Below are 27,500 nucleotides of genomic sequence, written 5' to 3' on the forward strand. Positions count from 1 at the left end.
CGTCATCGTTGAGCGGGACAGGTACTTACCTTTGGGCATCATGTTATGCCGTGTGACCATGCACTGCTTTTTTCCCTATTGGTACAGTATCTTTAGTTAGTTGGCTAGTAAGAAAATCTTGACTGTATGGTTGAAGTGCCAGCACTACATGCAATTAATTAGCATCCAAATAACCACAAACGCGCTGACACTGAGAACCATCATTCATGATCACCCAAATCAGCCATCTCATCAGTGATTTCAATACTTAAGCAATTTTCAAGGTAAAGAAGGATTAGAAAGCACAGACTTGTAACATGCGGTGGACTAGCCCTTTAAGCCTCTAGCACTAATGAGCACGGCTATATAAGCACGGCTATATAAGTTCACTGCCTGTTGTGGGGCGTCCCTTGTGTCTAGCCCCCTTGCTAATAATGCAACTCATCCTCGAGTCCGTGCTGCAACTAGAGCAACTTTGTTTTTTTTTATTCCCCCGAAATCCCCATATATCACTCCATAATTTCCCTGAAGCCGCCTTATCTCCTCCTCCCGTAGCACGCAATTAAGCAGGAAAGGTCACGTTAATTGCCGAGAATCATGGGAAATTTCATATGGTAATTCATCACCATCAGCAAGTTATGTGCTGTGTGGAGTAAATGAACACTAATGAACATGTTATGTGAAGAAAGATGGAATTATACATTTAAATGTGGACAGACATGGACAAATTAACGCTCGCACACTTTTGCACCCACTTGCATTTGTGGACCACAGTCAAGGTTGTGGACACATCAGCTAATTAAGTCATGCTCAAAATTGTGTGAGAGGAAGATATTTTTCTCCAAACTGTAACCAAGTGGTCTGTTAAATCGTATAACATCGCTCGCATGAGGGCGTATATAAGCAGAAACATAAGCTCACAAATGTGTGTATTGTCGGCAGCGTGAATGGCGAGTAGTGAGCAGAATGTACTGTGTGTGACCCGGGTTGATAAAGGTGCGATGAGATCCAGCAGTGTTGTCCAGTCAATGGATCACCTCAATGTCAGTGGCCCCTTCAATTCCAAAGTAGCCTCGAGTGCAAACACACCCGAGACCCAAACACCTGACCCCGGCTCTCTGCCCTCTATAACATAAACAGCTTTCTCTCTCATATCTGCTCTTGCCTCCAGCTCCAGTGCCGGTTACAGAAGAAAATCAATATAGGAGCATGTTAAATTAGCGTTGGGGCACCTTTTCTAGCGTAGGATTGCAGTGGATTTCAAAGTGATGAAAAACCGAAGCGGCACACTGCGAACCGAAGGGTGCAGTGACCTCCAATGTCTTCTGGAGTAAGTAAGTTCTATTCGAAAAACACATTGTTTTGTGTATTTTCTGGTTTCTAAAGCTCATGACAAGACAGTAGAGTATCACATTATGATGACAGATGAACTGTCTATCACATCCAGTGGTGAAAGAGCTGGTCATTTTCCTTCTTGCTGAACTCTTCTTTACTTTTTCCTATTTTAAACTGGGTGGAAACTGAACTGATGTGGTAACAGGCCCATGCCACTGTGCCACTTACCTCTTCCCACTCAGCAGTGAAGGAGGGCGTTCGCTCCAGCCGTCCCCCAGAAGTGGTACCTTCTCCTGGGCTGGGACTACTAGGACCCTGCCCCCGAGACCCAGAAACCCAACTGTGCTCCTCCTAGATCAGATGAAAAACATATTTTTATTCTTTTTTAATATATTGTGGAATTACAGACAATTACAAGCTACTGTTTTTAGAGATCTATGGACAATTGAGGGCTGAACACTATTTAGACAATGAGCAATTCCTTTCGGCGCACATCAACATTTTATCCATAACTGTTTTTCATCAAACAGACTATGTATTCAGCTTAAAATATGCTTTAATTATTATATTTTATAGTCAGTCTCATAAAATGTGCAGCACAGCGTGGAGGACTGTGCCCAGATCAGCAAGTTAGCTAAGTGGCTGGACTGGTTTCTAGTTTCCTAAGTCACGTCGGTGCATGATAGAGCAATATGCAAAAGACCTCCATCAATTTAAACTGCAGCTGCGCAATCCTGAAAACTCTTTAGAATGGAAGCACTTGACTTTCAAACCTAATTGAGATTTCACAGCTAACCTCGCCTTTTTTCATAAAAGAGACCTTGCCCAGAGGCTCATAAATAAGAGCTAGACACTGTCAGAAAAATAGAAAAATGACTCACAGAAAGTATCGCCTACCATTCTCCCACTTGCTTTCATATTTCATCCAACAAGCTGTGCTTTATTTCATAACAATAATTCTGTCATCAAGCTTTGACTTTGAATAAGCAACTCTAGATCAGAATAACAAAAGCTAGAAAAGGCTAACGAAGCAGACATGTCAGCAGCAACATACCTGTATGGGAGACACAGTCACCAGGTTGGAATCGGACTTGGACAGAGACTTGGACAGTTGCAGGTCCAACACACTACGGGGCATGGACCTCATCCTCCCCAGGGTCCACGCTGTCTCCTCGTAGCCTGCCCCCGATGCACTGTCCCTGGTCACGCTGCTCTGTTGGCTCCTCCGCAGCTCTGGAACCTCCCCGTTGTGAGCGGAGGAGGAGGGCAGGGTCGAGTAGCCGCGGGGCGGGTCGAACTGCTCGCAGTTCCTGGGTCGGGCCTGGTCCTGGTTGACCACGGTATGGAAGATAGTCCGGTAGACCACCTGCGGTTTCGGGGGTTCTTTGGCCGTCTTCTGATATGCCGACTCGTTCCCCGGTCTGGGGAGCACCTGAGGGAGGCCTGCGCCGATCACCAGGCTGAACTCGGGTGTCCGCAGGAGGCTTCCCTGGGCGTCAGGCCCGGCGTATTTGCGGGGCTTGGAGGTGTAGAGGTGGTAAGGCGTGTCAGGGCTTTCGCAGGCCGGGGAGGACCCGTGGAGGAGGCCCGCGAACTCCTCCGGCACGTGGCTCCTCCTGCGCTCCTCCAGCAGAGTGGAGCAGGTGGAGGAAGAGGATGGAGGAGGGGGAGGGGGAGCCGCGTCCTGCTGGTAAGGCCCGTCGTCTGCCAAGAGCACGCACACACGAAAAAGACATCGACTGATTAGGGTTCACTCGTACGTCAATGTGGCTTCGCATGAAACGCTCCTGTCACAACAATCACACACACTGATGAATTCACTCCAGCAAGGAAAAACAAGACGCAAATGAGAAAATTACACTCCCACTGCACAAACAAACCACACAATATTAAAAAGAGCGCACGCAGCAATAATGCCAAGAAACTATAGAACACAGAGAGAGAGGCAACGGAGCAAAAAAGAAAAAAGAAAACACGCAAAGGTGCAAACAGAAAGATAACACAGAGGTAATATGACATCTTCTGCCCGCCTGTAGAAGAGCTGTCTGCTTCTCAAAGGAGAAAAGACAACTCCTGACTTGGATTTACCTGCTCCCGAAGCTGTGCATGCATGCATTCACTGGGGCAGACCTTCTTACATCATTGACTCTTTGACGTGTAATGCAATGAGAGCCACGAGGATGCTTTCAAAGGTCCAGTCACTGTTTGTGTGCAGTGGGGTGAAAGAGAGGCTGCAGAACGCATTGTGTGTGTGTTGCTGCAGAACGCTTTGTGTGTGTGTGTGTGTGTGTGTGTGTGTGTGTGTGTGTGTGTGTGTGTGTGTGTGTGTGTCCATGCCTGGCTACTGGTCTGTCAGTTTACGAATGATTGTGTAAACATCTACACACACATTAACATGTAAAAAAAGAGACATACTTGCACACAATGCTAAAATAAAAGTTTATTACTTTCAAGGCCGGTGTGAAAGCGGCTTGTGATTGAAGGGCTGATGGTGCATAATTGCTCAATGCACAATTGCCCAACTGTGATGTCACTCGGGCAGTTATGATGTCATCAGTGATGTCACTCGAGCAACTGTGATTGAAACTGTGATGTCACGGGCAGTTGTGATGTCATCAGTGATGTCTCTCGAGCAACAGTGATTATTTTTTATTTTGTATTCAGCCTTTATTTAAACAGGTAAACTCACATTGAGACTGAGGTCTCATTGTTACGGAATATGTAATCCGCGTCTCCAATTTGAAAGTGGTGAAAGTGGGGTGGTGAATAATTGTGTTACGCCTTTCGTTCCGCCAGTGGAGGTAGTCCGCCAGTGGAGGGCAAATGTGTCACCGTGCAACTGTGCGCCATCGTGCAACTGTGTGCCATCGGCTCATACTACATCACAGTTGCTCAAGTGACATCACTGATAGCATCACAACTGCCTGAGTGACATCACAGATGTGCAAATGTGCGCCGCACCAACTTTTGCCCAGGAAGTGATGATGTCACTTCTGTCACTTCCGTGACACAAAACGTGACACCGCTACCCACCTCACTGATGATGTCAGTGAATATTTTCCAGTGAGAAACATGTTGTCTTCACTCAGAGACTGTTTACAGAGTACAGTGGACTGACTCATAGAGAGCTCCCATGGTGCAACGCCAATCAGCTCAATATCAGAAAGACCAATGAGCTTGTGCGGGACTACCAGAGGGACTACCAGAGGGACTAGGGGGACTACCAGAGGGACTAGGGGGACTACTAGAGGGACTAGGGGGACTACCAGAGGGATTAGGGGGACTACCAGAGGGACAGGAGGATGGGCCGGCCATCCATCGGACAACTCGACAACAATGCCTCTGCCGGCAACCTGAGTCAGAACAAATCGTGTGTGTGTGTGTGTGTGTGTGTGTGTGTGAGAGAGAGAGAGAGAGAGAGAGAGAGAGAGAGGGAGATGGTGAGTCCAGATCTCTCCCTCTCTCTCTGGTTCCTGTCACTGTGGGTTAAGATTGTGTACCAGGCCATGTAAACAATCTCACCACTGATAAGCTTCACACACACACACACGCACACGCACACGCACACGCACACACGCGCGCACACACGCGCGCACACACACACACACACACACACACACACACACACACACACTCTCTCTCTCTCTCTGTCTCTCTCTCTCTCCTGTCGACCAGTCTGTCTGGTTTTCAGCTGGCGCTCTTCAGCACATCCAGCTCACATTTTCATATGCAACAATGACACAATGCAGGTGGCATGGTGGCATGGTGGCATGGTGCAAAATAGAGCTATGTAAGAAACGCTCTTTTCATTTTCAAAGTCAAAGAAATTGAAACATGAACTCCTGTCCTCGCTTGTTATAATAGTATCTCCTGAACAGAGACATGGGCAACATCCTCTCTCCATACTTCTCCCTGTACATCAAAAGCTGCACCTCCAGTCATCAGCCCGTCAAGCTCATTCGTCAAGCTCCTTAAATGTACTGGTGACGCCACCCTCATTTCTGATGGGGACGAGCTTGCGTACAGGCGGGAGATGGACCATCTAATGACTTGGTGCAGTCAACAACCTGGAGCTCCATGCTCAAAAACAGTGCACATAGTTGTGGACGACAGGAGGAATGCAGCTCCACCTAGGTGACTCCCCAGTCAAAACTGTGGAGTCTCACTTCCTAGGTTCAATCATCTGCCGGGACCTGAAATGGGAGCTGAACATCAGAGCTCTCACCAAGAAGGCACAACAGAGGATGTACTGAAGCGGGTCAGGAAGTTCAAAGTACCAAAGGCAGCATTGGCACTTTTCTACATCTCCACCATCGAGTCCATCCTCATCTCCGCCATCACTGTCTGGTATGCTGCTGCTGCCCCCAAGGACATCTCCAGACTCCACCGCACCATCCGCTATGCTGAAAAGGTGATCGGATGCAGCCTGCCATCCCTTCAGGACCTGCAGGGGTCTCAGAAAATCAGGGCCATCCCACCCGCCTGTAATCACATTACATTTGTCGGTAACGAGTAGTGTTACTAATCAAACACTCAAGTCGTTACTTACGTTACATAAGTTCTTCAATTTTCAGCAGGATCGGGTTTGAATCTGCAGGATTATAGAGAAAACATCAAACGTGGTTTCGTTCACTCGATTGCGCAACACAACAGCTGACTGTAAACACTATCTTTTGTGTGGCTAGAATGAATGTGCTGGGGGGAGGGGAGGAGTAACGATTGGTTAGGTTTTAGACATGATGAGTGACGATTCATTGGTTCACGCGTCCGTGTCCCTTCAGCCGATCCATTCTTGTAGTATAACTTCCCGAAACTACTACAGTATCCCTAATGGCTCAAACATAGACCATTGTAAACACAGTGACTGATCAGATGCGAGCGGAGGGGAAATAGCAGCATGCAGTCTACAACTTTTGATGGGGGGATTATGGACATACTTCGAATTGTTGCAGCCAAGGACAGGAGTGTGTAAGGTGCAAACTTTGCTCAGGCCAGAATTGATCCACGGCTGTGAACACGACAAATCTCCCCAAACACCGGAAGGCAACATGCTAACAAAACACAAAGCTGGCAGATTCACTGAGTCCACACTGACCGCTCAACCTGTGTCGGAGCAGGTAAGGTGAAAGGCAGAGATAAACAGGCTTGTTGCATTGTCAGAGGAAATGTTGCCAGTGTCAGACATTTCTATGGTGAAGGCTGTAAGTGATTCACGTTATTTTTCTGGATATAGCTATGCAGTACAGACATTTTATTTTGAAGGGAGGCAATGGAAGTGCTGTGTTGTGAGCGCCTGACGCTTCATGTTGGACCCGGGGAGAATAATAAATACTGGCGTCTAGTGTGGAGTCGTCCAAAGTTGGAGTTGTCTCCAACAAAGATCTTGTGTATGTCCTCATTTGGATAGGGATTTGTCCTGATATGTGGGCATATGTAGGGTTAGGTAATGTTGTTAACTGACAATGCATCTCAGTCGATGTTTAGGAGTAACGCAAAATTAATGTAATGAGTAGTGTAACAAATTACTTGCTCCAGGGAGTAATTAAGTAAAGTACTTTTTACTTTTTTTAAGTAATGTGTAATATACTACTTTTTTTTAGTAAAGAACCCCAACACTGGCTTCCACACATTGAAAGCTCTTAAAGACTCCAGTCACTCTCCCACACGTGCTGAAAGCTCTTAAAGACTCCAGTCACTTTCCCACACATGCTGAAAGCTCTTAAAGACTCCAGTCACTCTCCCACACATGGTGAAAGCTATTAAAGACTCCAGTCACTGGTTAGCTCCCACACATGCTGAAAGCTATTAAAGACTCCAGTCACTCTCCCACACATGCTGAAAGCTATTAAAGACTTCAGTCACTGGTTAGCTCCCACACATGCTGAAAGCTATTAAAGACTTCAGTCACTGGTTAGCTCCCACACATGCTGAAAGCTATTAAAGACTCCAGTCACTGGTTAGCTCCCACACATGCTGAAAGCTCTTAAAGACTCCAGTCACTCTCCCACACATGGTGAAAGCTCTTAAAGACTTCAGTCACTGGTTAGCTCCCACACATGGTGAAAGCTCTTAAAGACTTCAGTCACTCTCCCACACATGCTGAAAGCTATTAAAGACTTCAGTCACTGGTTAGCTCCCACACATGGTGAAAGCTCTTAAAGACTTCAGTCACTGGTTAGCTCCCACACATGCTGAAAGCTCTTAAAGACTTCAGTCACTGGTTAGCTCCCACACATGCTGAAAGCTCTTAAAGACTTCAGTCACTCTCCCACACATGGTGAAAGCTATTAAAGACTTCAGTCACTGGTTAGCTCCCACACATGGTGAAAGCTCTTAAAGACTTCAGTCACTGGTTAGCTCCCACACATGCTGAAAGCTCTTAAAGACTTCAGTCACTCTCCCACACATGGTGAAAGCTCTTAAAGACTTCAGTCACTGGTTAGCTCCCACACATGCTGAAAGCTCTTAAAGACTTCAGTCACTGGTTAGCTCCCACACATGGTGAAAGCTCTTAAAGACTTCAGTCACTGGTTAGCTCCCACACATGCTGAAAGCTCTTAAAGACTTCAGTCACTCTCCCACACATGGTGAAAGCTATTAAAGACTTCAGTCACTGGTTAGCTCCCACACATGCTGAAAGCTCTTAAAGACTTCAGTCACTCTCCCACACATGGTGAAAGCTCTTAAAGACTTCAGTCACTGGTTAGCTCCCACACATGGTGAAAGCTATTAAAGACTTCAGTCACTCGTTAGCTCCCACACATGCTGAAAGCTCTTAAAGACTTCAGTCACTGGTTAGCTCCCACACATGCTGAAAGCTCTTAAAGACTTCAGTCACTCTCCCACACATGGTGAAAGCTATTAAAGACTTCAGTCACTGGTTAGCTCCCACACATGGTGAAAGCTCTTAAAGACTTCAGTCACTGGTTAGCTCCCACACATGCTGAAAGCTCTTAAAGACTTCAGTCACTCTCCCACACATGGTGAAAGCTCTTAAAGACTTCAGTCACTGGTTAGCTCCCACACATGGTGAAAGCTCTTAAAGACTTCAGTCACTGGTTAGCTCCCACACATGCTGAAAGCTCTTAAAGACTCCAGTCACTCTCCCACACATGCTGAAAGCTCTTAAAGACTTCAGTCACTCGTTAGCTCCCACACATGCTGAAAGCTCTTAAAGACTCCAGTCACTCTCCCACACATGGTGAAAGCTCTTAAAGACTTCAGTCACTTTCCCACACATGCTGAAAGCTCTTAAAGACTCCAGTCACTTTCCCACACATGCTGAAAGCTCTTAAAGACTTCAGTCACTGGTTAGCTCCCACACATGGTGAAAGCTATTAAAGACTCCAGTCACTGGTTAGCTCCCACACATGCTGAAAGCTCTTAAAGACTTCAGTCACTCGTTAGCTCCCACACATGCTGAAAGCTCTTAAAGACTTCAGTCACTGGTTAGCTCCCACACATGGTGAAAGCTATTAAAGACTCCAGTCACTGGTTAGCTCCCACACATGGTGAAAGCTCTTAAAGACTTCAGTCACTGGTTAGCTCCCACACATGCTGAAAGCTCTTAAAGACTTCAGTCACTCGTTAGCTCCCACACATGGTGAAAGCTCTTAAAGACTTCAGTCACTCGTTAGCTCCCACACATGCTGAAAGCTCTTAAAGACTTCAGTCACTCGTTAGCTCCCACACATGCTGAAAGCTCTTAAAGACTCCAGTCACTGGTTAGCTCCCACACATGGTGAAAGCTATTAAAGACTTCAGTCACTGGTTAGCTCCCACACATGGTGAAAGCTCTTAAAGACTCCAGTCACTGGTTAGCTCCCACACATGGTGAAAGCTATTAAAGACTCCAGTCACTGGTTAGCTTCCACACATGCTGAAAGCTATTAAAGACTCCAGTCACTGGTTAGCTCCCACACATGCTGAAAGCTCTTAAAGACTTCAGTCACTGGTTAGCTCCCACACATGCTGAAAGCTCTTAAAGACTTCAGTCACTGGTTAGCTCCCACACATGCTGAAAGCTATTAAAGACTTCAGTCACTGGTTAGCTCCCACACATGCTCAAAGCTCTTAAAGACTTCAGTCACTGGTTAGCTCCCACACATGCTGAAAGCTATTAAAGACTTCAGTCACTGGTTAGCTCCCACACATGCTGAAAGCTATTAAAGACTTCAGTCACTGGTTAGCTCCCACACATGCTGAAAGCTCTTAAAGACTTCAGTCACTGGTTAGCTCCCACACATGCTGAAAGCTCTTAAAGACTCCAGTCACTGGTTAGCTCCCACACATGCTGAAAGCTCTTAAAGACTCCAGTCACTCGTTAGCTCCCACACATGCTGAAAGCTCTTAAATACTCCAGTCACTGGTTAGCTCCCACACATGCTGAAAGCTCTTAAAGACTTCAGTCACTCGTTAGCTCCCACACATGCTGAAAGCTATTAAAGACTTCAGTCACTCGTTAGCTCCCACACATGCTGAAAGCTCTTAAAGACTTCAGTCACTCGTTAGCTCCCACACATGGTGAAAGCTCTTAAAGACTTCAGTCACTGGTTAGCTCCCACACATGGTGAAAGCTATTAAAGACTCCAGTCACTGGTTAGCTCCCACACATGCTGAAAGCTATTAAAGACTCCAGTCACTGGTTAGCTCCCACACATGCTGAAAGCTATTAAAGACTCCAGTCACTGGTTAGCTCCCACACATGGTGAAAGCTCTTAAAGACTTCAGTCACTGGTTAGCTCCCACACATGCTGAAAGCTATTAAAGACTCCAGTCACTGGTTAGCTCCCACACATGCTGAAAGCTATTAAAGACTTCAGTCACTGGTTAGCTCCCACACATGCTGAAAGCTATTAAAGACTCCAGTCACTGGTTAGCTCCCACACATGGTGAAAGCTCTTAAAGACTCCAGTCACTGGTTAGCTCCCACACATGGTGAAAGCTCTTAAAGACTTCAGTCACTCGTTAGCTCCCACATGGTGAAAGCTCTTAAAGACTTCAGTCACTCGTTAGCTCCCACACATGGTGAAAGCTCTTAACACGTTGAGTGCCAGAGCCGAGATATCTCGTCTTACATAATCCAACGCTTGAGTGCCAGAGCCGAGATATCTCGTCTTACATAAACATTTTTTTTTTTTGACGGTGGGACATCAATCAACAACTTTTACGTCTTCTAGATCACTATTGGAGCAAGAGAATGTGTATAATCTATTTTACCGACCACTAAGTGGCGACAGTGCTCTCCTGACTAGAGGAAGGCAAGCATTTTTTTAACTTGTCACGCCATTCTCACCCCAGCCATTCTCATGAAAATGGATGGGGGAAAACGCTTTCGTTTTCGCGCTGATTGCTGGCGATGCGGGATTGCAAATTTACATAATAGATTACAGGTGGAACACACTTTGAAACACGCAGCATAAATATGACCAGAATCGCAAAAGCTTCTCTCAACCAAAACTCCAAGAAGCGAGCGAGTCCATCCCGACTTCCTCAAACAGCGGCCGCGCAGCCACAGGCACAGGACAGCAGCAAAGCACTGAGACTGGTGACAAGCTTGTGACGGCCGCTGCAGCCAAGAAGAACGCCCACGGAGGGAGGAGTTGAAGCAACTCTCCCTCTCGCTCTCTCCCTCTCTCTCTCTCTCTCTCGAGAGAGAGAGAGAGAGAGAGAGAGAGCGCACAGAGTGGGAGACAAGGGCACCCATAATCACAGGCACGTGAGGTGGTTCTAAAAATCCATTTATCTCCAAACTCTCTGAAAATCTCTGAAACCATGCTGTACTCAACGGCTAATATCTACATAACTACTAACTCTGCAAACTAACTCTTTTAGACAGAGAAAGCACACATTCTATTAGTTATTTTTAGATGATTGGTGTTCACGAATTCTTAACAGAAAATAATCCTCGGCTCTTGTAAAATGAGCCAGAATCCTCAAAAAAAAACCTGGCACAACTTACCTACAGGATTGAAAAAATGGCTGGCACTCAATGTGTTAAAGACTTCAGTCACTCGTTAGCTCCCACACATGGTGAAAGCTCTTAAAGACTTCAGTCACTCGTTAGCTCCCACACATGGTGAAAGCTATTAAAGACTCCAGTCACTGGTTAGCTCCCACACATGGTGAAAGCTCTTAAAGACTTCAGTCACTGGTTAGCTCCCACACATGCTGAAAGCTATTAAAGACTCCAGTCACTGGTTAGCTCCCACACATGCTGAAAGCTATTAAAGACTCCAGTCACTCGTTAGCTCCCACACATGGTGAAAGCTCTTAAAGACTCCAGTCACTGGTTAGCTCCCACACATGCTGAAAGCTCTTAAAGACTTCAGTCACTCGTTAGCTCCCACACATGGTGAAAGCTCTTAAAGACTTCAGTCACTCTCCCACACATGGTGAAAGCTCTTAAAGACTTCAGTCACTCGTTAGCTCCCACACATGGTGAAAGCTCTTAAAGACTTCAGTCACTCGTTAGCTCCCACACATGGTGAAAGCTCTTAAAGACTTCAGTCACTCGTTAGCTCCCACACATGGTGAAAGCTCTTAAAGACTTCAGTCACTCGTTAGCTCCCACACATGCTGAAAGCTCTTAAAGACTTCAGTCACTGGTTAGCTCCCACACATGCTGAAAGCCCTTAAATCATGACTAATCCTTGGCATTTTACAGGATAAACCAGGCTCAATGAATAAAAGATCAGAGCAAACAGTGCCTTGCCCTTTCACTGTCCTGTGCCATCAACTTTTCGTCTCTTTATCTGCATCATCTGTCTGCCAATTACCATAATCAACATCCAAAGCACTTTGTCGACTAACACAAACCAAGTACTGTAGGTCACTAACCATCATTATGTCAATTTTTGTAAGTTATTACATTTTCAATGCTAAGAAGAGAAAATAAATTATATTGTAAATCATCTTGCAGTTATTTTCATAAATGTAAATCCAAATGTTTTTTTCTCAAGATATTCACAGCAAGACTTTTTGGAGGCAAATGGAGCAATGTAGCATCACCGGGATTAGTGGAAAGTAAGATTGACATCAATAATACATACTTTTTGATTGCACCTTGAACGCATCGTTAAATTACTTATGATAATAATAGGAGCATAAATCGCAATGCAAAGGCAATCTCGCCTCACAAAAAAAAACACATTGTGCTTCCTTCAGCCCTGTCAGCCTCTTTGTTTCTTTTCCGCTCCCTTATCGCTCTCTTCATCCCTCTCTCCTCTTTTTTAAAATGAGGATGGTTAGCAACAGGTGAGCCTGTCGGTCCCCATGGCAACAGTGAGCCCAGCATCAGCATCCCCACCCCCCGCACGAGCCGGGGGGGCTAACAGTCTTTGGTCTTCGATAGAGGTGGGAGAGTGTATGCCTGATAAACAATGCAATCAAATCAGTAGGTGTGTGGTGTGTGTGTGTGTGTGTGTGTGTGTGTGTGTGTGTGTGTGTGTGTGTGTGTGTGTGCGTGCGTGCGTGCGTGCGTGCGTGCGTGCGTGCGTGTGCGCGCGTTTGTGTGTGTGTGTGTGTGTGCGTGTGTGTGAAGCCAGAAAGAAGGAGCAGAAAGGAGAAAAAGAAGCATTGGATCGGTGCAGAGGTAGTGATGAGGTACTGTAGTGAGAGAGTAAGTGAAGAGAGATAGGAAAGGTAGACGTGATCCTACAGTAAAAAAAAGAGAAAATCTCATGACAAAGTGAAACCCTACAGAACCTGTTGAGCTGATGAAAATACTGTACAGTGTGTGTATCCTTACCTGAGCATCCAAGACAGCCCTTTGTAGCCAACTGTCAAACTATGCGACGATCGACTGTAAGCTAGTACACACACTCTCCATTGCTGAAGTGTGTAGTGTGTTTCTGAAATCTCACTGCAAAACAGGATGGGCATCACAGTATGCATACCATACTTATTGAGACATGCGTACACACACAGGCCCTGGCATGCAGCAGCTCAGCCTGGATAATGATGATCGGTATTTGGATAAGTCGTCTTCCCCCCATGACAAACAACCACAGTGATGTGTGTGTAAACCATATACAGACAAGTGTCTAATGCGTATTTGTAACCTGACACTGCCAGATGGTTTGTTTCACAGAAACATGAGAGAACTCGCTTGGGAAGCTGTTTAAAAGGGGCAGGCACTTTCAAAAAATACCTGGCAGGTGATTGGATGAGCCATCTGTCTATCACGTCTATCACGGGTTCGCTTCTCATTGTCGTCACACCTAAATCCAGCCCGTAGCTGGCTCTGGATACCGATTGGTCCGAACCACAAACCAATAGGCCGCCATTGTAAATAAGAATTTGTTGTTAATGACTTGCCTGGTGACATAAAGGTGAAATAATAATAAATAATAGATTGGAGCGTGGCAAATGGATTCGCGAATCCAGCTGCCTCGCAAGGTTAGCGTATCTGACCTATTCACAATAACATCCCCTCCCACATGTTCTCTTTCCCCTCCATGTCATTATCATTAACTGCCACACAGCAAAGGGAGACAGGATGACTGACTGACTGACTGACTGATCAGTTCATTTATTGATAGAGCGGATCAATAAATCATGTGATGTGAGCGCTACATAGAGCTGATACAAGAGACAAAACTGTCAACTGTATCCATCTACCACCCACCCATCAGTGGAAGACAGGCCAAGAAGAAGAGCGTGGGAGGGAGATAAATGCATACGGAAGCTTTTATTCAATCTACCTATATGTACAGTACTGTACATCAATCTACGTAGAGTACTGTTACTACCTATACGTACAGTACTGTACATCTACCTATATCAGGGGTGGGCAACTATTTTTCATGGGGGGCCACATGAGAAACCCAGATTGTTGCTGGGGGCCGAACAAATATTGTTATGCCGTAACCCATGGATGGGCAACTTTGATGATAGAGAGGGCCACAAAAAATGTCCTCGCTACCAGGTTTTGCTGAGGGCCAAACGGCGCCAGTGCGAAAAATTTGGGGCATTTGAAGCCAGGTAGAGGAATAACTAATTTTAAATTAACAGTTGTGATGTCATTATTCAGTCTTAACCACCAATATTTGATCCTTTTCTCACTCCTATGTCACCGCCACCTGCTCTCAGGGCTTGAAATTAACTTTTTTGACCACCTGCCAATATGGCTGCTAGATTTTAAAGTTACCAGCCAATAGAGAGCCGCAGAAACGAGTCCGGAAATCATCGATGCTAACAGTCCTGGTTCTTCACTGTTTTCGCCTATGGGAGTTTTGAATGGGTTTTTGGCGCGATGCTTCTAATAATCTCTCTGGGCAACGCTGGCTTAATCAAACGCGAACCAGTGTTTAGTAATATCATCTTCACACACGAGGACCACTTTTACGAGTTTTGAAGCTTTTACGTGCCGTTAAAAGGGCGGCTAGCTAGCACACGGCTAAATGAGACTACACTTTTGAGTCGATGGGGATATATACGTCAATAACGTCACCACTTCAAAGGACGAACACGGAAATTATCTTTACCTCACCTGGTTCAGCCCCGTTCAGCCCGGGGTAATCAGTGCACACATCAACAAAAGTCCCGGTTGAGTGCTGACGTGACGTGGATTGGAAGCCTATGCGACAGTGTGTAGTTCTCGATTAGCTTAGCTCGAGCTTTTTACTTCTAGGGCTCGCATTTACGCTACAAAACTCATGAAAGTGGTCCTCATGTGTGAAGATTATCCGACTGAACTCTGGTTCGCGTTTGATTAATCTTGCGTTGCCCAGAGACCGTATTTGAAGCATCGCGGCAAAAACCCATTCAAAAATCCCATATACAGAAACAGTGAAGAACCAGGAAGTCCGGGACTTCCGCGTTCTGACTACAAAAATACGTCATCCCTGCAGCTCTCTATTAGAATTTCCGCTAGCCGAAATGTTTTTCTTGAAATAAACTAGAATATGAGTGGGTTAATTTAAGCATAAGTATCAGTAAGTGGCCCGGGATTCTCAAAGCATGTGTTGAGGGTCACACAAACAAAAATGCACTCTTGAAGCTAAATAAATCCAAAACCAATGAGTTAATTATTTAAATTTCTACTTCAATGTAGTCTTAAGATTATTGAAAGATATTCGACATGAACATTTGGACACTTATTCAGCGGGTATCTTGCATGTTGCGTTCAGGTGCACTGTAAAAATAAACATGCGGCCCGCGGGCCGTATTTTGCCCATGTGTGACCTATATGTTCAGTACTGTACATCTACCTATACGTAAAGTACTGTTACTACCTATACGTACAGTACTGTACATCCAAAAGCTTTTATTCAATCTACCTATACGTACAGTACTGTTACTACCTATACGTACAGTACTGTTACTGTACATCCATTTTGTCCCCATGCTATTTGAAGTGGAGGATAGTGTGTCTCGCTTTGGAAACGATGCTCATCATATCTCAATCCAAAGGAAGATGAAAGAGTAGCAGAGCGAGAGAAGAAAAGTAAACTCAGATCTCAGAGGCAGCCGAGGGCAGATGCAGCTGCAAAATAGAAAATATATATATATGTCCTTGACAAGTGAAAAAGTGTCCATTTTACAATTTAGTTGTCAGGATGGTCAGTAAGAGAGAGAGAGAGAGAGAGAGAGAGAGAGAGAGGGAGAATGAGAGAGAGAGAGATAGAGAGAGAGAGGGTGAAAGATCTGATTGAAAGGAAAACAGAGATTAAGTGGAAGTGCAAATGCATTGTGGAGAGGCACGCTGCAGCGATAAAGCAACGCTGAGAAGCCATAGGGGGTAAGAGGTACAGAACGGCTACGAGGCTCAGAGAAAGCAAAAGAGAGAGGTGGAGGGGAAAAGGTGATAGATAGTATAACAAAGCTCTTTCACACCGGCCTTGAAAGCCGAAAAATGCACGGAAAATAGGATTCGCGCCTCCGATGTGAAAGTCGTGAACGCGCTTTGGTGGATAATTGTTTTACGCCTTTTGTCCCGCGACGGTAGGTAGTAACAATTCAATTCAATTTATTTAAAGTGTAAAATCACCATTCGAGATGGTCTCGAAACACTTTACAGTTCAGGAAAACAACAACAATGGAAGAAAACATGATAGTACAGTGACCTATACATGATAATAAAAGTCACATCAAGAGAAGTAAATAGTCAAATACAATACATTAGCAAACAACAATATCATAAACTTGTGAGAACATATAAGTCTTGAGTTTGGCTTTGAAGATATTTATGGAGCCAGCCTCCCTAATTGATCGGGGGAGCTGGTTCCAGAGATATGGAGCACGATAGGAAAAAGCTCTACCTCCTGCCGATTTTGTATTAATTTTCGGGACAGTAAGATAGTTACCATCCTGTGAGCGGAGGGGGCGCGTGGGGGCATATGGGATGATTAGCTCAGCTAGGTATGGGGGTGCAAGCCCGTGAACAGCTTTATACGCTAATAAAAGTACCTTGAAATCCGATCTGGTCTGAATGGGGAGCCAATGGAGACGGATTAGGACCGGAGTTATATGATCAAACTTCCGAGTTTTGGTTAGAATTCTGGCAGCTGCATTCTGTATAAGTTGCAGCCTTTTAGTGCTGTAAAGTGGCAAGCCAGAAAATAGGACATTACAATAATCCAATCTCGATGAAACAAAGGCGTGTATCAGGGTTTCAGCATCTGAGAGACTTAGAAAGGAACGGATTTTTGATATATTACGAAGATGAAAAAAAGATGTTTTAGTAATAGCTGCAATATGAGGCTGAAATGATAAGTGAGAATCAAAGATCACTCCAAGGTTTTTCACAGTGGAGCTTTCGCGGACAATACATCCATTTATATTAACAACTACATTTAGGTCCTTGTGCTTAGTGGGTCTAATGACTAATAGCTCTGTTTTAGCATCATTTAACAGCAGAAAGTTTGAACACATCCAGTTTTTTATATCGGACAGGCATGCCTCTAAATTTAGAAGGTGGGAGAGATCATTCGGTTTTACTGGTACATATAGCTGACTATCGTCGGCGTAGCAGTGGAAATTTACACCATATTTTTGAATAATCGCACCAAGGGGAAGCATATAGATGAAAAAGAGAATAGGGCCAAGGACCGATCCCTGGGGTACACCAGACAAAACATGAGAAAAGTCAGACAGAGAGTTGTTGTACCTGACACGTTGAGTTCTATTTGATAGATACGAGTGAAACCATGAGAGCACTGTCCCCTTAATACCAATGTGCTTCTCGAGGCGGTCTAAGAGTATGCTATGGTCAACAGTGTCAAATGCTGCGCTTAAGTCAAGAAGCAGCAGCAGGGATGTCATGTTGGAGTCAACAGTGATTAGTAGATCATTTACTACTCTGGTCAGGGCCGTTTCGGTAGAATGACGAGATCGAAAACCAGATTGAAATTTCTCGAAAAGGTTGTTATTGGACAGGTAGGCTGTGAGCTGTTCAGCAACAGCTCTTTCGAGTAGTTTTGACATAAAAGGAAGGTTGGAAATAGGTCTGTAATTGTCCAAAATTTGTGGGTCGCTGTTGGGTTTTTTAAGTAACGGTTTAACAATGGCAGTTTTGAAAGCTAGTGGGACAGAGCCCGAAGAAAGTGACCTATTCATAATATTAAGAATAGGACCCTTTAAAACAGGAAAAAGTTCCTTAAAAAGCGTAGATGGAATAGGGTCTAACATACAAGTTGTGGGTTTTGAAGCATTTACCAAGCTGGTAAAGGCCTCAGGGGAAAGTATTTCAAACTGGGAAAGAGTGCAGGTGGTTCCGGACACGGTGTCTGAAGTGAAAAAAGAGTTTGAGTGTAAGCTGGAAATTTTACTTCTAATTGAACCAATCTTATTTGTAAAGAAAATGAGGAAATCGTCAGCCTTGAAAGAGGAGCTGTTGACAGGGGTATTCTGTGTAAGTTTGGCAACAGTGTCAAATAGAAAACGTGGATTGTTTTTATTTACAGTGATCAATTGGGAGAAATGTGATGTCCTAGCAGCTGAAAGTGCATGTTTATATTTCTTAAAACTTTCGGACCAGGCAGAGCGAGAGCTCGCCTGCTTCGTTATACGCCACCTGCGCTCGAGTTTCCTACACCTCTGTTTGAGTGCACGGATGTCATCGGAAAACCATGGCGTTGATTTTATCCGGGTTTGTTTCCTGGTTATAAGAGGGGCAACAGAGTCAAGTGAGTTCTGTAGAGCACTATTTACATTATCAATGAGGTTATCAAGGTCGGTGGGAAATACAGTACAGGAATCAAGCATGCCAGGTAAACACTCAGTCATTGTGGTCTTAGCAATGCTGTCAATACGACGGTAAGTATATGTGTCAGACTCTGAACACTTCATTGGAAGAAAGGAGGAAACACTGAAAAAGACACAGGAGTGATCTGAAACTGGGACCTCTACAACAGATGACACATCAGCACCAATGCCCTTTGTAAAAATTAGGTCCAGTGTATTTCCACAATTGTGAGTAGCATTTTTAACATGTTGGGTAAAATCTAGGCTAGAAACAAGGTCCATAAATTCCATTGCTCGGGAATCTGAGCAGTCATTGACATGTAGGTTAAAATCACCAAGTAGAATCACTCTGTCGTATTTGAGAAGAGCCATTGCTAATAATTCAGAAAGCTCGGGTAAAAAATTTGGAATGTGCTTTGGGGGTCTATAAATGGTTAATGCCAAGATGTGCTGTTGAGCTTTAATAACCATGGACAAATATTCAAAAGTTAAGAAATCGCCAAAAGAGCATTTGGTGCAGGTAAAATCGTTTGAGAAAATGGCCGCTATTCCACCACCTCTCTTTTCCTCCCTAGCAGAGAATAAAAAGCTATAGCCAGGGGGGCACGCCTCTATAAGCGTCGCTGAGGCTGTGGACGAGAGCCAGCATTCAGTAAGAAATAAAAACTGTAGACCAAAATCTGAGATGAGATCATTGATATAAAAACATTTGCTAGAAAGTGATCTAATGTTCAATAATGCAAACTTAAAAATGTCTGAGGAGGAGGTGAGATCAGGCTTACTTTTTCGAATTTGCACAAGATTTTCTAATGTAGAAAAACAAGTGGGTTTAACACACGATTGTTTGCAGGGTGGCCTGTTATTTATCATAACTGGAATGGTGGAGAAACCCTCTCCACCATTTATTGTTTCATTGTTACAGGAGTTTTCACTTGAGGAGAAATCAGCAGGACCCTGGGAGGGATCCTCATAACAGTAGGTGGGAGCAGTTTCTATAGTGGGGTCATGCTGAGATATGTGTCAGTCAGAGTTGAAAGCAATGTGTTGGATGAGATTTTTTGTGAGTGTTTTTACACCCTTAATATTTGGGTGCAGGCCATCTGGTTTAAAAAGTTCTGGTCTGGACCAGAAGTGATCAAAGTGACTGATAAAGCCACACCCAGTCGCAGTGCAGAACGTTTTAACCCATTCATGGAGACCAAAGAGACGGCTAAAACGTTCAGAATTTAGTGAGAGTGTAGGAATGGGGCCGGAAAAGACACAGGTTTTGCCAAGACTTTGGATTGTAATGGCAAGAGATTCAAGCTTTGTGCGGAATATAACTGATTGTTTATTTCTGGTGTCATTTGTACCGACGTGGATAATGAGTGTGTGAACTGAGGGATGGAGATCACATAGGACTGGGGTGAGTTCAGCGCCGGGTTACCTGGCAACCCGCCTCCATTTGAAAGTGTCGTCGCAGCGAGCCGGAAAAGGTGCGAATGGTCAGCTCATTCATAAAAGAATTACAGGGGAAATCACCTCATGTATCAAGAAAGTGCACGAGTGAAAGTAAAAAAAGTAGCCTATACAATCATGACTGCAGGGATGCCAGGAGGAATGCTCCGTGCGGTTAGGCTTTATGCTCAAACGATGTTGACATTAGTAGGTAAAATTAACGGATATAATAATAAGCTTCAGAGGGCTATACTGCCCTACAAATCATGACCGCAGTAACTACGCCAACACTGAAACTGAGAAAAATGGCTTTAAAGTCTTTTGACTGTCCAGCCAAATTAGATATAGGTTGAAAAGTGGCAATGCGCTTATTAAATATGTATAATATGTTAAAGTATTTTTTGGGGGCAAAACAATTATCAATTACTTGACCTATGACCCCAGAAATGCAGATACGGCACTCTGTCTGTGTATTACCTTAAACAGATGTGTAGGTATACAAGGGAAAAGCGCAGTAACTACAATCTAATGTGCTTCTCCTGTCTTGTTTTTCATGAGACAATTGTAATCGGTTTTGATTTCGATACCACATCATATCTGTATTTAATTGTTTTATTGTTTACATGTTTAAAACATTTAAATGGATAAGTAACAGATAAATTCAGATAAATTCAGGGAATCCTGAAGTCAGTTGATGTAATCTTCACCACTGGTGTTGCTTTTTGGTCATCATTCTGACACAATTAATTAATGAGCACAGTTGTTTTACTATCTTAATTTATAACAGGTTTTCTTTACAAATCAGATTAGCTTTTCAGATTAATACTTCATACAAGAACATATACAGTATATTACATAGCATATTACAATTATTTTTAATAAAATTAATTACAGACTGAGTCTGAATGCTGATAATTTATGCAGCAATGAAAAATATTGTCCTGATGAGCTAGGTAGTGATACCAAACAATTATCACTATCTACAGCCAGATTAACACTGCCCAGTGGAGTGGATGATCTCTTATGGATTATTAGCTAGGAATACAGCATTTACAATTTTAAAGACACTGAAGACTCATTCATTAACAATTTGGACAGCTGTCAGTGCGCTCTCATATTGGGAATTGACTGGATTAACTAAACAGAGTGTGCCATTATGAGTGATTGATATGTTGGGCTTTGTTATGGAAAGAGCGGGAAAATTGCAGTAACTACAAAATCCAACCAAAAACCAGTCTGAACCGCAGTAACTACACCTCAAAGTGTTACTGCGTTTATCTCTGTTTAAGTCCAGCTGAAGCTCTGTGAAAGCAAATCAAAGTGCAGTAAGTGTAGTTACTGCAGTTTTCTCTGGTTTTTGGTTGGATTTCGTAGTTACTGCAACTTTTATAATCTGTTTTCTCAAATATAGAGCAAGGCTGAACTTAGAAAATTTGTCACATGATAAAACAGATATCTAAAAGTTCAATTTCAATAATAACTCAATTTTGACCAAAATTGTACTTACTGCGGTTTTGATTTGGAGGGCAGTATAGCTGTCTGTGGCGAGTTGGTCTGAGGATATTCCCTCTCCAAATCAGCTCTGTGCATTCCCTTACACTACTAAACACTACACTACTAACGTTAAGTAGTCATGTGCATTTATAGCCTATACTATTCCCCCGACGAACGTTATGCAGACTGCAGCTGTTTGATATGCGGGCGGTCGTGTAGGACACCATATCGATCTGCCCGCCCACCATATGCGAGTGCACCTATCCGCTCAGTGGACTAGGAGAAGGAGGAAAGTCTGTTGATGAATTGAATTCGTTCATCATACAGTAGCCTAGGCTACACTAACCTATGAAAATATTAATTTGGGCTAGGAGGAGCTGGAAATCCCTCCGCTCGCCTTTCAATCCGGGAGCAGGGGATTTCACCTGAAAGTACACAGCAGCACCAGCACGGGAATGTGGCCGGGCTGCTTGGCTCTGTGTGAAAACAATTTCTGTGGCGAGGCTGCCAGGCTTTACGGGCTTCCCGAACTACAATGTTGCGTGATCTGTGTGTGAAAGAGCCTACAGTGACTGACAGGGAGAGAGAGGTGGAGGGGAAAGTGATAGTATAACAGTGACTGACAGGGAGAGAGAGGTGGAAAAGTGATATTATAACAGTGACTGACAGGGAGAGAGAGGTGGAGGGAAAAGTGATAGTATAACAGTGACTGACAGGGAGAGAGAGGTGGAGGGGAAAGTGATAGTATAACAGTGACTGACAGGGAGAGAGAGGTGGAGGGGAAAGTGATAGTATAACAGTGACTGACAGGGAGAGAGAGGTGGAGGGGAAAGTGATAGTATAACAGTGACTGACAGGGAGAGAGAGGTGGAAAAGTGATAGTATAACAGTGACTGACAGGGAGAGAGAGGTGGAAAAGTGATAGTATAACAGTGACTGACAGGGAGAGAGAGGTGGAAAAGTGATAGTATAACAGTGACTGACAGGGAGAGAGAGGTGGAAAAGTGATAGTATAACAGTGACTGACAGGGAGAGAGAGGTGGAGGGAAAGGTGATAGTATAACAGTGACTGACAGGGAGAGAGAGGTGGAAAAGTGATAGTATAACAGTGACTGACAGGGAGAGAGAGGTGGAGGGAAAGTGATAGTATAACAGTGACTGACAGGGAGAGAAAGGGGGAAAAGTGATAGTATAACAGTGACTGACAGGGAGAGAGAGGTGGAAAAGTGATAGTATAACAGTGACTGACAGGGAGAGAGAGGTGGAAAAGTGATAGTATAACAGTGACTGACAGGGAGAGAGAGGTGGAAAAGTGATAGTATAACAGTGACTGACAGGGAGAGAGAGGTGGAAAAGTGATAGTATAACAGTGACTGACAGGGAGAGAGAGGTGGAGGGAAAAGTGATAGTATAACAGTGACTGACAGGGAGAGAGAGGTGGAGGGAAAAGTGATAGTATAACAGTGACTGACAGGGAGAGAGAGGGGGAAAAGTGATAGTATAACAGTGACTGACAGGGAGAGAGAGGTGGAGGGAAAAGTGATAGTATAACAGTGGCTGACAGGGAGAGAGAGGTGGAGGGAAAGGTGATAGTATAACAGTGACTGACAGGGAGAGAGAGGTGGAGGGGAAAGTGATAGTATAACAGTGACTGACAGGGAGAGAGAGGTGGAGGGAAAAGTGATATTATAACAGTGACTGACAGGGAGAGAGAGGTGGAGGGAAAAGTGATATTATAACAGTGACTGACAGGGAGAGAGAGGTGGAGGGAAAAGTGATAGTATAACAGTGGCTGACAGGGAGAGAGAGGTGGAGGGAAAGGTGATAGTATAACAGTGACTGACAGGGAGAGAGCGGTGGAGGGGAAAGTGATAGTATAACAGTGACTGACAGGGAGAGAGAGGTGGAGGGAAAAGTGATATTATAACAGTGACTGACAGGGAGAGAGAGGTGGAGGGAAAAGTGATAGTATAACAGTGACTGACAGGGAGAGAGAGGTGGAGGGAAAAGTGATAGTATAACAGTGACTGACAGGGAGAGAGAGGGGGAAAAGTGATAGTATAACAGTGACTGACAGGGAGAGAGAGGGGGAAAAGTGATAGTATAACAGTGACTGACAGGGAGAGAGAGGGGGAAAAGTGATAGTATAACAGTGACTGACAGGGAGAGAGAGGTGGAAAAGTGATAGTATAACAGTGACTGACAGGTAGAGAGAGGGGGAAAAGTGATAGTATAACAGTGACTGACAGGGAGAGAGAGGGGGAAAAGTGATAGTATAACAGTGACTGACAGGGAGAGAGAGGTGGAAAAGTGATAGTATAACAGTGACTGACAGGGAGAGAGAGGTGGAGGGGAAAGTGATAGTATAACAGTGACTGACAGGGAGAGAGCGGTGGAGGGGAAAGTGATAGTATAACAGTGACTGACAGGGAGAGAGAGGTGGAGGGAAAAGTGATATTATAACAGTGACTGACAGGGAGAGAGAGGTGGAGGGAAAAGTGATAGTATAACAGTGACTGACAGGGAGAGAGAGGGGGAAAAGTGATAGTATAACAGTGACTGACAGGGAGAGAGAGGGGGAAAAGTGATAGTATAACAGTGACTGACAGGGAGAGAGAGGTGGAAAAGTGATAGTATAACAGTGACTGACAGGTAGAGAGAGGGGGAAAAGTGATAGTATAACAGTGACTGACAGGGAGAGAGAGGGGGAAAAGTGATAGTATAACAGTGACTGACAGGGAGAGAGAGGTGGAAAAGTGATAGTATAACAGTGACTGACAGGGAGAGAGAGGTGGAGGGGAAAGTGATAGTATAACAGTGACTGACAGGGAGAGAGAGGGGGAAAAGTGATAGTATAACAGTGACTGACAGGGAGAGAAAGGGGGAAAAGTGATAGTATAACAGTGACTGACAGGGAGAGAGAGGGGGAAAAGTGATAGTATAACAGTGACTGACAGGGAGAGAGAGGTGGAGGGAAAGGTGATAGTATAACAGTGACTGACAGGGAGAGAGAGGTGGAAAAGTGATAGTATAACAGTGACTGACAGGGAGAGAGAGGTGGAAAAGTGATAGTATAACAGTGACTGACAGGGAGAGAGAGGTGGATGGAAAAGTGATAGTATAACAGTGACTGACAGGGAGAGATAGGTGGAGGGAAAAGTGATAGTATAACAGTGACTGACAGGGAGAGATAGGTGGAGGGAAAAGTGATAGTATAACAGTGACTGACAGGGAGAGAGAGGTGGAAAAGTGATAGTATAACAGTGACTGACAGGGAGAGAGAGGTGGAAAAGTGATAGTATAACAGTGACTGACAGGGAGAGAGAGGGGGAAAAGTGATAGTATAAAAGTGACTGACAGGGAGAGAGAGGTGGAGGGAAAATGATAGTATAACAGTGACTGACAGGGAGAGAGAGGGGGAAAAGTGATAGTATAACAGTGACTGACAGGGAGAGAGAGGGGGAAAAGTGATAGTATAACAGTGACTGACAGGGAGAGAGAGGTGGAGGGAAAAGTGATAGTATAACAGTGACTGACAGGGAGAGAGAGGTGGAGGGAAAAGTGATAGTATAACAGTGACTGACAGGGAGAGAGAGGTGGAGGGAAAAGTGATAGTATAACAGTGACTGACAGGGAGAGAGAGGTGGAAAAGTGATAGTATAACAGTGACTGACAGGGAGAGAGAGGTGGAAAAGTGATAGTATAACAGTGACTGACAGGGAGAGAGAGGGGGAAAAGTGATAGTATAAAAGTGACTGACAGGGAGAGAGAGGTGGAGGGAAAATGATAGTATAACAGTGACTGACAGGGAGAGAGAGGGGGAAAAGTGATAGTATAACAGTGACTGACAGGGAGAGAGAGGGGGAAAAGTGATAGTATAACAGTGACTGACAGGGAGAGAGAGGTGGAAAAGTGATAGTATAACAGTGACTGACAGGGAGAGAGAGGTGGAAAAGTGATAGTATAACAGTGACTGACAGGGAGAGAGAGGTGGAGGGGAAAGTGATAGTATAACAGTGACTGACAGGGAGAGAGAGGTGGAGGGGAAAGTGATAGTATAACAGTGACTGACAGGGAGAGAGAGGTGGAGGGGAAAGTGATAGTATAACAGTGACTGACAGGGAGAGAGAGGTGGAAAAGTGATAGTATAACAGTGACTGACAGGGAGAGAGAGGTGGAGGGAAAGTGATAGTATAACAGTGACTGACAGGGAGAGAGAGGTGGAGGGGAAAGTGATAGTATAACAGTGACTGACAGGGAGAGAGAGGTGGAGGGGAAAGTGATAGTATAACAGTGACTGACAGGGAGAGAGAGGTGGAGGGGAAAGTGATAGTATAACAGTGACTGACAGGGAGAGAGAGGTGGAAAAGTGATAGTATAACAGTGACTGACAGGGAGAGAGAGGTGGAAAAGTGATAGTATAACAGTGACTGACAGGGAGAGAGAGGTGGAAAAGTGATAGTATAACAGTGACTGACAGGGAGAGAGAGGTGGAAAAGTGATAGTATAACAGTGACTGACAGGGAGAGAGAGGTGGAGGGAAAGTGATAGTATAACAGTGACTGACAGGGAGAGAGAGGTGGAAAAGTGATAGTATAACAGTGACTGACAGGGAGAGAGAGGTGGAGGGAAAGTGATAGTATAACAGTGACTGACAGGGAGAGAGAGGGGGAAAGGTGATAGTATAACAGTGACTGACAGGGAGAGAGAGGTGGAAAAGTGATAGTATAACAGTGACTGACAGGGAGAGAGAGGTGGAAAAGTGATAGTATAACAGTGACTGACAGGGAGAGAGAGGTGGAGGGAAAAGTGATAGTATAACAGTGACTGACAGGGAGAGAGAGGTGGAGGGAAAGTGATAGTATAACAGTGACTGACAGGGAGAGAAAGGGGGAAAAGTGATAGTATAACAGTGACTGACAGGGAGAGAGAGGTGGAAAAGTGATAGTATAACAGTGACTGACAGGGAGAGAGAGGTGGAAAAGTGATAGTATAACAGTGACTGACAGGGAGAGAGAGGTGGAAAAGTGATAGTATAACAGTGACTGACAGGGAGAGAGAGGTGGAAAAGTGATAGTATAACAGTGACTGACAGGGAGAGAGAGGTGGAAAAGTGATAGTATAACAGTGACTGACAGGGAGAGAGAGGTGGAGGGAAAGGTGATAGTATAACAGTGACTGACAGGGAGAGAGAGGGGGAAAGGTGATAGTATAACAGTGACTGACAGGGAGAGAGAGGTGGAAAAGTGATAGTATAACAGTGACTGACAGGGAGAGAGAGGTGGAAAAGTGATAGTATAACAGTGACTGACAGGGAGAGAGAGGTGGAGGGGAAAGTGATAGTATAACAGTGACTGACAGGGAGAGAGAGGGGGAAAAGTGATAGTATAACAGTGACTGACAGGGAGAGAGAGGTGGAAAAGTGATAGTATAACAGTGACTGACAGGGAGAGAGAGGTGGAGGGAAAAGTGATAGTATAACAGTGACTGACAGGGAGAGAGAGGGGGAAAAGTGATAGTATAACAGTGACTGACAGGGAGAGAGAGGTGGAAAAGTGATAGTATAACAGTGACTGACAGGGAGAGAGAGGTGGAGGGAAAAGTGATAGTATAACAGTGACTGACAGGGAGAGAGAGGTGGAAAAGTGATAGTATAACAGTGACTGACAGGGAGAGAGAGGTGGAAAAGTGATAGTATAACAGTGACTGACAGGGAGAGAGAGGTGGAGGGAAAAGTGATAGTATAACAGTGACTGACAGGGAGAGAGAGGGGGAAAAGTGATAGTATAACAGTGACTGACAGGGAGAGAGAGGTGGAGGGAAAAGTGATAGTATAACAGTGGCTGACAGGGAGAGAGAGGTGGAGGGAAAGGTGATAGTATAACAGTGACTGACAGGGAGAGAGAGGTGGAGGGAAAAGTGATAGTATAACAGTGACTGACAGGGAGAGAGAGGTGGAGGGAAAAGTGATAGTATAACAGTGACTGACAGGGAGAGAGAGGTGGAGGGAAAAGTGATAGTATAACAGTGACTGACAGGGAGAGAGAGGGGGAAAAGTGATAGTATAA

General features: G+C 44.6%; 1 protein-coding gene across 2 annotated transcripts in view; it reads right to left on the reverse strand.

Annotated features, from left to right (window-relative positions):
- The window catches only part of anks1b (ankyrin repeat and sterile alpha motif domain containing 1B), a gene marked incomplete at its 5' end in the record, with an annotated part of 585,526 nt that overhangs the window by 188,080 nt on the left and 369,946 nt on the right, over nucleotides 1-27,500 (reverse strand). For both annotated transcript variants that reach the window (XM_083655335.1, XM_083655334.1), the window contains 2 exons: nucleotides 1,543-1,665; nucleotides 2,369-3,018. In XM_083655335.1, the coding sequence (XP_083511461.1) occupies nucleotides 1,543-1,665; nucleotides 2,369-3,018 (773 nt within the window). The remainder of the gene's footprint in view (nucleotides 1-1,542; nucleotides 1,666-2,368; nucleotides 3,019-27,500) is intronic.

This window comes from Poromitra crassiceps (genome assembly GCF_964638095.1).
Source record: "Poromitra crassiceps genome assembly, chromosome: 2".
Taxonomy (NCBI): Eukaryota; Metazoa; Chordata; class Actinopteri; order Beryciformes; family Melamphaidae; genus Poromitra; species Poromitra crassiceps.